The 12944-nt window shown below is 52.9% G+C and overlaps 4 protein-coding genes across 4 annotated transcripts; all 4 read right to left on the bottom strand.

The window, feature by feature from the left end:
* Nucleotides 1-2049: 2049 nt before the first annotated feature.
* On the bottom strand, nt 2050-4036 carry JN550_005228 (uncharacterized protein; the record flags this gene model as incomplete). The annotated part of the gene is made up of 2 exons (XM_049316832.1): nt 2050-2907; nt 3086-4036. 2 exons carry the CDS (start codon nt 4034-4036, stop codon nt 2050-2052), a joined length of 1809 nt encoding a protein of 602 aa, XP_049172644.1.
* Nucleotides 4037-5559: 1523 nt separating this feature from the next.
* Nucleotides 5560-7242, bottom strand: JN550_005227 (uncharacterized protein; the record flags this gene model as incomplete). Its single annotated transcript, XM_049316831.1, has 3 exons — nt 5560-5708; nt 5773-7007; nt 7067-7242. 3 exons carry the CDS (start codon nt 7240-7242, stop codon nt 5560-5562), a joined length of 1560 nt encoding a protein of 519 aa, XP_049172643.1.
* A 615-nt stretch (nt 7243-7857) lies between these two features.
* JN550_005226 (uncharacterized protein) lies at nt 7858-9461 on the bottom strand (the record flags this gene model as incomplete). Its single annotated transcript, XM_049316830.1, has 2 exons — nt 7858-8812; nt 8866-9461. The coding sequence occupies 2 exons, from the start codon at nt 9459-9461 to the stop codon at nt 7858-7860; spliced, it is 1551 nt and encodes a 516-aa protein (XP_049172642.1).
* Nucleotides 9462-10148: 687 nt separating this feature from the next.
* Nucleotides 10149-11386, bottom strand: JN550_005225 (uncharacterized protein; the record flags this gene model as incomplete). The annotated part of the gene is made up of 3 exons (XM_049316829.1): nt 10149-10505; nt 10564-11053; nt 11112-11386. The coding sequence occupies 3 exons, from the start codon at nt 11384-11386 to the stop codon at nt 10149-10151; spliced, it is 1122 nt and encodes a 373-aa protein (XP_049172641.1).
* Nucleotides 11387-12944: the final 1558 nt, after the last annotated feature.

Genomic DNA, 12944 nt, shown 5'->3' with positions numbered 1-12944 from the left:
CTTCAGCACATGTCATTATGTCGACCGGTGAACTTTCTCACCGGATAAATAGTTGCTTCCTTGCAGGATACCTCTCATCTTTATAGCAACCAGGTACATATTTCAAGTTCACACATAGTAGCTTCCAACCCAGGTAAACCTACCAAAAAAATAAAAGGCGGGAATCGATCTTGATTGCAGGACACCTACCACGAAGTCTGCTCATAAGAGTGGAGGTCCCGGTTCAAGGCAGAAATTCCATTTGGCTCTATAGCGTGAGGTCATTGCATCATACCAATGACGTTTTCTACTGTCCGCATGACCAAACAAACAAACGAGCTGCAATTAGATGTTCATCTCGACGTGCAAAACCGTACATATTGCACGCGTTGGTAAGGTTCCGAGATAGGTAGATTTTGATCTACAATCTAGCCTGACACACCTGCTCAAGGTGAACCACTTTGCATCCTTAATTTCTAAATACTGGCACTGGGTGTATTCATTTAAATTCGTGTGGGGCCCCAGGCAAGGCTTTCTCAGCTGACATCTTTCAGGCCAGTATGTTCAATTCTAGCTCAGCATGTGGACGCACCTGAGGCAAACGCTATGTCCCTGCCGATCATCTTCAGTTCTAATCAATTGCTTAGCGCCTACAACAATAATAAGGCATCATTTCACACCAAACGGGCGCAACGTTTCTGGTCACCCCTGTAAGAGCGGGTATAATAGGATATCTCCATGCTTAGTGATGTCTCATTCTCTTCGTTTGGAAGCAAAACCTGATCATGAAGTAAACATCTCAACATACACAAATAGATACCGTAGGACAGAAGCATCCTGGTCCGAATCCTTCTTCATATGTGCTTCTTTCTGGAGTACCTGTTGAGAAGAACGTTCTGTTGCTGATGTTGCATATGCAATGCCTTATTTTACATCTTAATACCTCGCACGACCCATAAAGGGTCTCTCAAGTTCATCCCCAAAAATGTCATTATGCCTGAAACTCCTTTTCCATCCTTCCCAACGGCCCTAGGAACTTTTCCGTCACTCAACTCAACAATTTCGATGTTTCTCCATCCGGCAAAGTGTAGAAAGTCCCCAACCATCGCAAGTCTCTCGTCTTCTCCAACCCTCGACCATCTGGCTATGGCCTTTGTCGGAAAGCATCTGTTACTGACGGCCAATTGTATAGCTCCACCTTCTCGTGTTACTTCTAGAACGCTTCGAAGTACTTCGACGGGTTGCGTTAGGTAGTCGATAGATACTACCATCGTACTTGCGTCTAATTCTCCGTGCAGATTTGTCTTCTCCAAGACCGAGGCCACGTTGGGATCTTCGTTAAGGTCTACAACTATGCGCCCACTGTTTAATACTTTGTTGGCGTCAAGCTCAGCTTGATTCAACCCGATTCCAATTACCGTCAGATCCCCGGAGGCAACAGAGTCTTCTACCGCTTTTGGATAGTGACTAACCCAAGAGCTGCAAAGATCCAATACTCTCCCTTTTCGAGGTAATACTATGTCATAGTATTGCCTCAGGGAAGATATGGCATAGTCATCGATATGCGTGACGAAACGAGGGGTTGAATAGAATGCTGAGTCCGGCGTTGAGTCCTCCCGCGAAAAGTCCCTTTCATGATAAGGCCATTCCGGGTGTCGAGACTCATAGAATCTCGTCGGCCATTTCGTGGATTGTGAAGAGGAGGCCATGCTTCGAGGCCGACCTTGCAGTATCAGGGTAAAACCAAAATCAACGACACTATCGGACACTGCCAAGAGAGGAACCGGACGTAGAAGAGAACGAAGAATCAGCTGCATCTGAGGTTCTTGTACCATAGAAAACTTGATGGAGACATCTACAGGCCCGTGGGCTTGACTGTGTTTCGGTAGCGAGTTGCTTCTTGGCCAATCAAAGTCGATGACGTCGAAGATAGCTGTCGCAACGGCTGTTCGCCACTCCCCACTCCCAGTAACCACCAATAAGCTGGCCAAGACAAATTAACCCCAAGCCCTCAATGGATGATATGCATGCTCAATTGATCACTACATTATTTAAGTTGGCCATTCAGCCTTAAGATGCTATATAATTGTGGAAGAAATCAACATAGTCGAAAATACTTCTCTTGTAATGGCGCGTAAACAACCCGTCCGTCCGATTGACTGTTTGCATGCCATACTGGTGGCCAAAATTGCCGAACTCATTATTGTCGATCCAGCTCCAGGCGAGCGCACCGATGACATTGACGCCATCCGAGTGTACTGCGTGTAGCGTCTCCGTCAGGAAGTTCTGGTAGTACATTGAGCGCTCAAAGTCGAACTGCTGGACGCGAAGTTCCTGCTCCGAGTCGGCGATCTGGGGGAACCCGAATTCTGTTACCATGATCCCCGAGGGCTTGTAGACGTTCCAAACGTAGCCAAGCTGCTGGCGGACGTACTGTGGGGCAATCATGGAATACGTGTCTGATATAGCCCCCATGAGCCAGCCATTGGACTGCGTGTTTCCAGTGCCAACGCAGACGGGCCAAAGCGGATTGGAAGAGTTGGATATACATGCACCGTACCCTTCTTCGGGCGGATAAGCGAATTGTGCCACGTAAGGGTCGAAAGCCCAAAAATCTGCGGAACCATTGATGAACTTGATTTCTTCATCGGTCAATGCAGTCAGATTAAGCCCCGGGGTTTGCAGTGCAGCTTTTGGTATTTGCTGTCCGAGGAACAACGGGTTAGCCATGATTCCAAGAGTAAACTCCTGATACCTGATCGATGCATCAATATGCGATTGGTTGGTCGGATCCAGCGGGACTGCAAGGTTGTTCGCAAACTTCGTGGCAATCCGTCCCGTTCCGTTCAGCACTTCTTTGTACCAATGGTAGACCTCAGCGTGTGCCTTCAACTGAGCCGTAAAGATGTTATAGTTTCTTGAGACATACTAATGGCAATAAAAAAGTCAGCTATGCGTTTGTTAATCATCTAGTAAGTAATGTTTGTTGATGTAGTTAGGGCGGTTAAGGTGCTGTCTTGTTTGTATGCCTCTTACTTCCACATTGGACCTTCGGCAACTCTATTGGATGGCGTAAATTTAATTGAGAGAATATGAGAGCACTGACCGGAACCGCAATGTTAGGTTCATTAATAGTGAACCAGATAGGTATTCTATCTGCGAACCGAGTCATGACTTCTTTGGCATAATGGAGGAAGTGCTCTGGGAAAGCATCCATATCGTCGAAAATCCCGAATGGGCTATCAATATGCATAAGTGTCGCGATGGGAGTGACACCGTACTCGTAGCAGGTCTTGATGACGTCCTCGTAGTGCTCCAGAGCTTGAGTGTTGACTGGAGAACCGGCGGTTCCAAAAGGCACCACACGGGACCATGAGATCGAGAATGAGTAATTAGGTATCCCCAAAGCAGCGAGCCTCGCTATATCCTGCTTGTACAGGAAGTAGCTCATATCAGCTACGTTGGAATCGTTCATGCCCACGGTGCCCACGGACCCAATCGCATCAAAGACTGCAGGGCCTCTGCCTTCGGCTTGCAAGCCACCTTCAATCTGCCAAGCACTAGCGGCAGCCCCCCAGATGAAGTCGCAGGGAAACCTTAGGGACTTGTCTTCATTAAGGGGACGCGCCGGCAGTGGCGGGGGAAAGAGGAGCTCGCTTGTGGCAACCGGGGTTGGTGAAGCCGTTGTGGTGAAAGGGGGCTCTTGCGAATATGTGAGACTGACCCATAGGGCGGCGTAGGCACTCTGCCCATACAGGCCATCGTCGACGGCGGTGGCGGAGCGATTCAGACTATACGTTGTGTAAACGACAGATGTCGGCAACAAGGTCGAGACTGCATCAAATGCTGGTGCAAAGGTTGGTAGTGACAGGGGTGATGTCAGAGGGATAGCGTAGCGATCGGCACTCTCCTGCTCGTATGTGAAGGAGCTGTAAGTGGGCGACGCGGTCGGTGCTAAACAGCCTCCAGTCGTCGGGCTGCTTCCGCACTCGGCAAAACATATTTGCAACTGGACTAAAAGCCCGATGAGGGAAGAATTTGATATTTTAGTGCTCATCGTATTCGGCCTCCGCTCACTATTCTGCTTCTAGTTCGAGTCAGTTGGGGAGCTTGTGAAACGTCGTTGCTTTATAGTGGTCCGCTCCTCCGAATCGTACACTACTGCCGAGGATGACCCCAGCGATCCATTTCCAGACGAACGTGGTTCGTCGCTGAAGACCGGATCTCCTCATCTTTACCCCAAAGCCCACCAAGCACGCTTCGAAAGGGCCGGATACTTCATCCGGGGCCCCACGTTGCTTGGCTACCAAGATTGAGCCCCGACACGCAAGTACGCCGGATCCTAACACCGCAACAAATCCCGGGTCGTCCAGGTGCTTCTTGTGTTCTAAGTGACGTGCTGCTAGCATTCAAGCATGACTCAATCTTTGGCAAACGTTTCAAGGCAATGGGTCAGAGTTTCCCTCATCGAAAAATGTCTATCTTCGTTCGACACCGCCCAGACAAGCAGTGGAAGCTACACGGAAACGTTGTTGCTTCGGATCGGGTTGGAAAGAGGTTGAGATGCCGAACCGAAACGACTGCGGCCGAACACTCAAGCAATGCGGGGAAATGGCCAACCATCATCAGCGGGACTGGCCGTGGGCTTGTGGGGTAACGTCTGGGGAACGTGAACAAGGCCAATCAGAAAGTTGTAGAGTGGCCCAACTGATGTGGTGCAGAGAGCCTCAGCACATGCTGGCAGCCGTAGTAGCATCATGTTTTCGCCGTTGAATATGATTTGTCAGGTTAGATTGCAATCCCGTTTACACACACTGCAACCCCTAGGATCCCCAGTCCGCGTCTGCCGCTGAGCTAGTCCCTAGCGCAGCTTGGACATTCCGTTAGCATGACCTCTATCTGATGAATGTCTTGCATGGTGTTCCTCTACTATACCCCAAATCATATCACATTATGTCAGGGCCTACTATCTAGTGGCTTGCTTGAGCGTCCTCGCAGAGACGAAGAATGTCCGGCAATCCATGATGCATGAAGCACAACATACAATGGCAGAAAGCGGTAGACTAGCTCTATGATACTTTAGCTCGATCTTGTGCTCCATTATGCATAGGCAGTGAGATTCATCTCGAAAAACCATTCAAGCCCCGCCCATTGATTCATCCATTCCCACCCCCAACGGCTCCCGCGCTGTTCGGCAACAAGACCCCGGTCTCAATTGGCCAGTCTTCTCAGCTCGTAAAAGGCAGGCCAGGCACACTCCTTTAGCTGTTGAAGTTGAGCCAGTTCATCCCGGGTTGATTCGAATGATACTGCTTCTGCAGAAACAGAAACCCGCCATCCATCGAGAGTCAAATAGTGCCCTGCATTTTGAATCATGGCACTCGTTCAAATACTACTACCTCCGAAGGGGGGCGTGTTGAAGTTGGCCTCTAATCGTAAAGTCTGCGCACCTCACGAAGAGGTGGTCTGCATCTTTGTCTAAGTCAAGGCCCAAGCGGTCGCATTTCGTTCTCCCGCAATGTGCTGTTTTTGAGGATGGCACGTCACCTAACGCCTCGAAACTGAATGGCATTTTGCTCCTCAGTAACTCGACACCAGGATGCGATTCTGTATTATCCTCAGCGTTGGCGGTGTTCCAACGGCCGCAGCCATTGACCCGTTATAGAGTGGCGATCCAGCCTCGTTTCTAGTGTCAATCTCGAGCCAGTTCGGTCGATTTCCCTGAAACCCTGGAATCAGCGGTAAAGCATCAGCTTCGTCATGATACTGCCTTGCCACAGCTGGGTCACCCACCGGGCAATACCGCGCAGAAGTCCAGGAACGTGGCGTAATGTTCAGGGGAGAGCATCGATTCCGAAAGGTTGGACTTGAAATGCTTCTTGGCAACGTTGACGGCAGCTAGCCTCCATTCAAGTTCGGGCTTGTCCGCATCTTCGGGTTCAAGTTCCAGCGATCCTGATAAATCAAATAGCATAGATAAGAGCCTGCCCCGCGCCGTGGAAGATACCAGACCTTGGCTGGCCGGGTCAAGATCTATGACATCGCTGTCGTTCTTGGTGCCGTCCAGGATTGTGCTTGGGACCACGGGAGCTTGTGTAATGCTGGCGGTGTACTTCCCCACGAGGTCCAACCAGTCTCTGCTGACACCGCCGTTCATGATTCCTGACGCCAGATATGCGACTGACACAAAGACCCCCATTGCATTGTTTGCACCAGCTCGACCCTCAAAAGATAACACAAGTAGCAGGAGCGATTTCTCGTACCAGTGACGACTATCTTCCATCTCTAGGCCTAGGCAGTGGATCAGTCGAGCGACGCGGGACAGTTCGTGGCTGTCACCAAGATAAATAGAGCTGAGGTCAGCAATATGTCCAATCAGCATTTTGGATAACTGAAACTGCTTGTATTGTCCCAAGCGCAATAACATGCCTAGGATGGCGCATATGAAGAATGGAGGGTTCTTCCTAACAACGCTTGGCAGAGCGTCGAAAAACTTGGTCAGCTCTCTGCCAGTTGCATCGGGGGTGGCGCCCTGCATCAAACAGAACATGACGTTCACAAATGGCAAGTGCAAGGTGTCGTGTAGCTGGATCTCCTCTTCCGGAGTGGACGCCGTGGACCAGCATCCAACCGCATTGCACCTCCAGCTTCCGGACTCCAGAGAAGCCGTCACATAGAGGCGCAGGGAGGAAAGTAGCTGCTCAGTATCCCTCAGGCGGTCATTCTGAGCAAGAAGAGGTCGTCCGCTGGTTTGTGACTGCAGCTGGAAGGTGACTGCTTTGATGGAATCTTCGGCGGGAACGTCCCCCGCCGACAGTCGTTGCAGAACCTTTGGCGTACGGTGGATGTATCTCCGAAGCCGTGAACTCTCAATGCGCTGACCGCGGACGTAAAAGATCACAGAACCGTCGTATCTACCAGTGGTGTGAGTCTTCGAAGTCGAAATACGAAGCATCTGCAGGACGTCGTCCTCCTTCAACTTCTTGTCAAGACCCCAGGCGTGAAGTCTTCGCTTGTACATTCTCGTACTGGAGCGGTTAGCGACATCTTTCCTTGCGACCCAAAAGCCATCATGGGGTATCATTACGTGGCATGAAACCCGTGCTCCTTTGACATGATGCTCATTACTTCGGTGAGCTTTCTGTCGTCATCTCGGTACAGTTGCGTGATGATTGACCGCATTTGGTCCCAGTCCTCTACCGAAGCGCGCTGCCGAATACGCAAGGCGACTTCACTTTTCGCGTGCTTCCCGCGCTCTGCCATTGCCGTCGAGACTCGATATATCGTGCCGTTCAAGGGGACCAAAGCATGGATTGCATCAGGCTGTGGGTGCAATCTTGGAGAGGCGATTGGCCCCGCCCGAGCCGGACATGTGCGCGCAGAGTGCTTCGGAGGGCGTCGGTCATTGAGGAACACTCACACCAAGCAGACCATCTCACATCACAGCCAGGGGAGAGATGTCCTCAGATACGCGATCATATCACTTCTGGCTTCCATGAACTCGAAGTATGGGTTGAGGTGCAGATTGGCGCCAAAGTGACGGGCCCCCCGAGCTGGCACTTGGCGGCGATCTCGTGATTACGTGCCCGTGCCACAGACCAACCGCTGGAAGTTTATTCGCGGGGGGGCAGCCTGGCGAGCCTGGCTGGCTGTTCGTGTACGGACGGGTACGGGCGGGGATCCAACACCACCATGGGGTGGTATATTGCGGAACATTTAAGGGCCCCTCCACCCCTGCAGACTGAACCCAGCCGCATGGGACTGGGCAGTGTTTAAATCCTTGGTGCACTTCTAATACCAGCAACAGTTCAGGGCCAAAGCGGCACAGTCACGAGGTCAAGCGCCGTCAGGTTTGATAAAGACTACGAAGGAAACTCATCAACATTCTGGGTCTCGGACCTGCCCTTCCTCGTCGTTCGGTGTTCGAACCGCCACCCCAGAGCTTATGTTGCCCGGCAACGCGTAGAGAGCCACGACGGCCAGGATACTGACAAGTGCAAGAACAAGGAATGGCAGGCCATAAAGGAATCCCTGCAAACGCATCCCACAGGCGAAGGCCCATGCCAGTAGGGGGCCGGACGGCAGTGAGCCCAGCGTCTCCAAGATACTGAGGAGGGTGTACAGACGTGATGTCTGCCCGGGCTCGATGAAGTTGGTTATCAGAGACCGGCAGAGAGCCCCCAAGCCGCTCCCCAAGGTGGAGATGATCAGCCCAGCTATCACGAAGCCGACGTTCGGCCCCGCCATTGCCACGAGGCCTACAATTAGAAAGAGAACCGAACCGCGTGCCAGCCACAGGTCCCTCCGGTATGCAGGCATCTTGGTGCGCTCCGGCGACAAGAATCTTGTCAGAAGAGGCAGGACGGCCCCCATTATTACCAGTATGCAGCCTCCCCGGATGGAGAGAACATAGCCCGCCTCCGTAAAGGGCCGCCGAAACCGCATGCTGAAATACTGTATGAATATCCCGTAGAATGCTTGCGCCACGGGTGTCACCAACACCATGCACGTTACAATCAAAGCGAGCGACCGGCTCCGCAGGAGCCTGAACGCTTCCCTTGCATGGCCCAGATGCTCAGAGCCATGGGACTTGATGCGCATCCAACATCCCTGATTGTCCGCCGCAATCACCTGCCGTTCAGGGACTTTCACTCCAGCCAACTGCAAGGTTTCCGGCATGAACACTGTCAATAGAACATTGAGAGGCCCCAGCAGCATGACAATAACTAGAGGGGCCCAAGGCGACCAGGCCTCCATCATCCCCGAGGCCACCGGTAAGCCGACAAAGCCAGCCACCTGCGCGGAAAGCGAAAAGTAGAAAAACCACGTAGCGCTCCCCGAGTTAGCATGTGCAGGTCAAGGATTGGCACCGTTTTCTTGACATACCGGTTTTCGGTTGCGAGGACATCAGACATCATTGCATACAAGACTGCGGTCGCCACCAACAGTCCTCCGCCCAGGAGCTGGGAGATGGGTGCCAGGAGGAGCAGCTCTATGGGGAGCGTTCGCCAGAAGTAGAAGACAAAGAATACCCACACAACGTTGATCGACTGGCCGATGGCGCCGAGGATGTAGACGGGCTTGCGGGCCCGGTCGGCGAGGGCGCCGAACGGAAAGGCGACGACCAAGCCGGCAACGCAGTCCAGCACCCACACGAGGCTGAAGAGGAAGGCCATGCTCGACTGTACCTCCGGCGTCTTGCACAAGTCATCGTCGATGTCGTCCTCGCGGCCGTAGAATCGGTGGCACATGAGCTCCTCCGCGATCCGCGTCGCCGGCACAATGGCCATTGTGCCCGAGAGCACCCAGAGGAAGATCCCAAGGCAGCAGAGGAGCGCGACATGATTAGGCTCTTGAAGCTGATAACGCGAAGGAGCGGTGGTCTTGCGGGGGCCTGGTCGGTCCTCCGGCGGAAGCAGAGGCGACGTCTCGTGGACAGTGGTCCTGTCGCCCCGCGAGGCAATTGGCGCATCTTCAGTCATCATGAACATCTACGACCTCGGATGCGTAATACAGAGAACTTTATCACACGCACAATTCAGAAAGCGGACAAGATATAAGGTATAGCTGGAAAAGTGATGGAGGCAGAGCACCTTGCATTCCTATTGTTTCTCCGCGTCGTAGAGAAGCCAATCGCAGTCACCGAAGGAAACTAGAACACGGATTGCTTTTGTTAGGGCGATCCTTCACCATATTGCCAAGCATAAGCAGATGAGTTTGATGAGCTGACAAGACGGTAACCATGACACCACGCGGCCGCGCGTACGGTACAATTCTGCCACCAACACTGTACAATATACACTGTGACTTGTTTGGGCGTCGACGGTGAATCAGGTCGTGGCAGGTGAGCTGGCATCTGACTCGCTACCTGTGGGTCCCATGCAATGATGAATCGTTCTCCTCCATCTGGTAGCTACTGAAACACCGATATCAGTTCTAGCGCGGATCGTAATTGTACATTGAGTCATACTCGCATGCTATGCTGTTTCCTATGGCGACAGTATTGACCGGCACCGTGCAGGAAGTGTGATGTAGATAATGTAGAGCGTTGCTCGTGTGTTTGATTATTACTATAGGTTCCTTGCGGGGGGTATCACTCTCTATGTCTATGTCTATCCGTGGGCCTGCCAGCCTCGTTTTGTCTTCGAATCCGTAAAACCAAAGGAAATCTATGCGGTGTCCGGTACGTCCTTGAACCACGAATGCTCCAGTGCCTCTTGCGCCGTGATACGCTTGCGCGGGTCGAAGTTGGTCATCTGTCGGACCAAGTCTTTGAAGTCTGCGTCGAGCACATCGCTCTTCCACAGGGAAAATGGCCGTCGCGGGTTCGACTCGCCGAACGAACCAGCCATTTTGCTAAAACTCTGTCGCCAGGGGTGTCCCCGGCCCAAGTAGTCAAGGAAATCGTCTATATCGTCCCATTCGCCAAAGGTAGAGATTTGCTTCTCCAGAATGGCAAAGCTGGGGTCGCTGGACTGTGGTACGTCCATCCAGAAAATCACACGTCGAAGAAGCAGGAAAATAGACTATAATGGGTGTTAGCACGGCCAACTCGACTGATATTATTGCATGCGGCGAACATACCACAATAGCGAAAGAGAAAACATCAGTAGGCTTGTTGATGGCACCCTTGACATGAGCCTCGGGAGATCGCCACCAATGGTTGCCGACCTGAAGGCCGCGGAGGGCCTGTCTGGGAGGGATGTGCGTGGCATCCTCCAGGTCGGAGAGCTGGACTCTGTCGACGACGAGGCCGTCATCCGTCTCGTGGTAATCAACCATGATGTTGTTGGCCTTGATGTCCAGGTGGGCAATGTCGTGCTCGTGCATTGCTGCAAGACCCCTGAGGGCGTCGCGGAGGATGCGCTTCTGGGTGAGCAGCGGCAGCGGCTTCCAGGCGAAATTGAGCAGGTGATCCGAGAGGTACTCGTTCACAAACATCTTCTGCCCCGGAATGGTATCCTGCACCGCCCTGAGATACGGGCTGTCAGACAGCTTGGGCTGGAGGGCGAGAGCATAGTTGTACTCGGAGTCGAAGAGGCTCTTCAGCACATATCTCTTCTTGTCCTCGGCTCTGTCGACACAAAATCATGAGTCAGAGGGCGTCCAATCTCTGGGTTTGGCAAGCTTACTCGGCCAGGTAGACGAAGCGGTCTTGTCGGTCTTGCAGGACCTGCTGGACAACATAGTCGCGGCCGGATCGGCCCTGGAAGGTCGTGCCAACGAAGCTGGTTGGCTCAGGCGTGTGAAAGGCACTGGCGAGGGTGCTCTGCGACCGGCCCGCTAGGGGCTTCAAGGCGCGGCCGACATGTCCAAAGCAGGGCCGGTGGACGGCGCTCCTTGTGGCCGCTGACGACAGTGACGATAGCTGGGCTCTGAGTGACGATGATGCAGTCGGCAATTTCATATTAATGGCGCGCAAAGTGTCGTTTGTTGTTTCGCGCCGACCGGTCGATGTGTAGAGAGGGAAAGATATCCAGGCCCAGGTCCCAAGATCCAGATCTCAGCTCAGGGGACCTTTTTGGGCTTTTGGGGCTTCCACCAGAGCTTCTGGCGTGGGGGCACCGGGGGGTGCCCTACGGCATGTGGGTTTCAGAGTTTTAACGCTTACAAATGGGGCTCCGTTGCCGGGGCGAGCCAATCGGACCCCAAGCCTGCCACACACCGCGAGCCCCAAATTAACACTTGCTGGTTCCAGCGCCGCCGTGCGGGCCTGGCGGGTCCAGAACGCGCTGGCCGACGCACGCCAGGGCGATCCCACGCTTGATCTTCAAGGGTGATAAGCCCGTGGCCGGCTGGTCTGGCTGGCCCGACCGCTCTGTCCTGGGGGAATGGCTGGTGCAGCTGGTGTTCACTCTCGGAAGCCTTTGAGTCGATCTATCCCGCCAGCCCGTGGAATAATGTCAAGCTTGCTTGCCGCATGTGGTCTTTGATGATTCTGACCAGACTCTAAGGGACTGAGACTGAGGGGAGCAGACGCGCCTCGTGTCTGCTAGATTAGACTATTTTTAAAACAAAAAAAAATGATGAGCTTTTCGTGTCCGCGCGCTCGTAAAACTTGCCGACCCCGACAAGATGGATCTGGCATTTGCCACGACCCACCACCCTCAAGACCCAGAAATGTGGAAACTCACCGCCATTCACCTTGTGCCGCACACGGGAAGCAATTTCGATAAATCCCATGGCTGCCCTGGCAGAACTGGTCACACGCGCAAGCCTGCTTGTCTGTGCGTACATGGATTGAGCGTGGGCAATTGAACTCAAATTGCCTGCTGTTGTTATTTTCATTACTTACATTATTGCTACGACGAAGCACCGGGTCCATCGGGTCCATCCCGTCAGACATTCTGCTGTTTAGCGATGAGATGAGACCAAACTTGTTTGCTAGAACGGTCAAACCTGCCAAGCTGAGCAAGTCCCTAACCTGCATGACGCTTAAGCCCGAGTCAAGTCCGTCTGCAGAGCGAGTGGGGGGACGCCGGCCGGCACGGGCGGGCAAAGTGGATAGGTAAATTGGGCCAGGTTGGACCCCTAAGTCGCCTCCGACGATCTCTTCGACGGGCCGCGGAATGGGTGTCGGGTGTGCGTTGTCTAGTTCTCCGGCGTTGTGAACAAGTAAGCCTCAAGAACCTCTTGACATTGGGGACGACCAGCCCTATACAGACCCATATCGGCCGTGCGTAGGAAGCTTTCACCCGCCTGCTAACGATAGTATACACAACAAAGACCGGGAGTAGATGATGCCTGTAGATGCTGATAGCGGATACAATATCCGAAACCACCCCTCTATGACGCCTGTTCTCGATCGCCGGCCCTTCCGTCCCAACTTCAACGTTTGGATGGCAATCTGCTAAATCAATAGACCAGGAGGTTGTGCAACATCACTAGTAAATGACGCGGTAGCGTAGCCGAGGATGGTAACGATGACAACGTCATAAATTGAACCCCGCCAGCTATATAACAAG

The sequence above is a fragment of the Neoarthrinium moseri genome (assembly GCF_022829205.1).
Source record: "Neoarthrinium moseri strain CBS 164.80 chromosome Unknown scaffold16_Wmoseri_CBS_16480, whole genome shotgun sequence".
Lineage (NCBI taxonomy): Eukaryota > Fungi > Ascomycota > Sordariomycetes > Amphisphaeriales > Apiosporaceae > Neoarthrinium > Neoarthrinium moseri.
The sequence above is the reverse complement of the archived record's forward strand: the minus strand, read 5'-3'. Positions and strand labels throughout refer to the sequence as shown.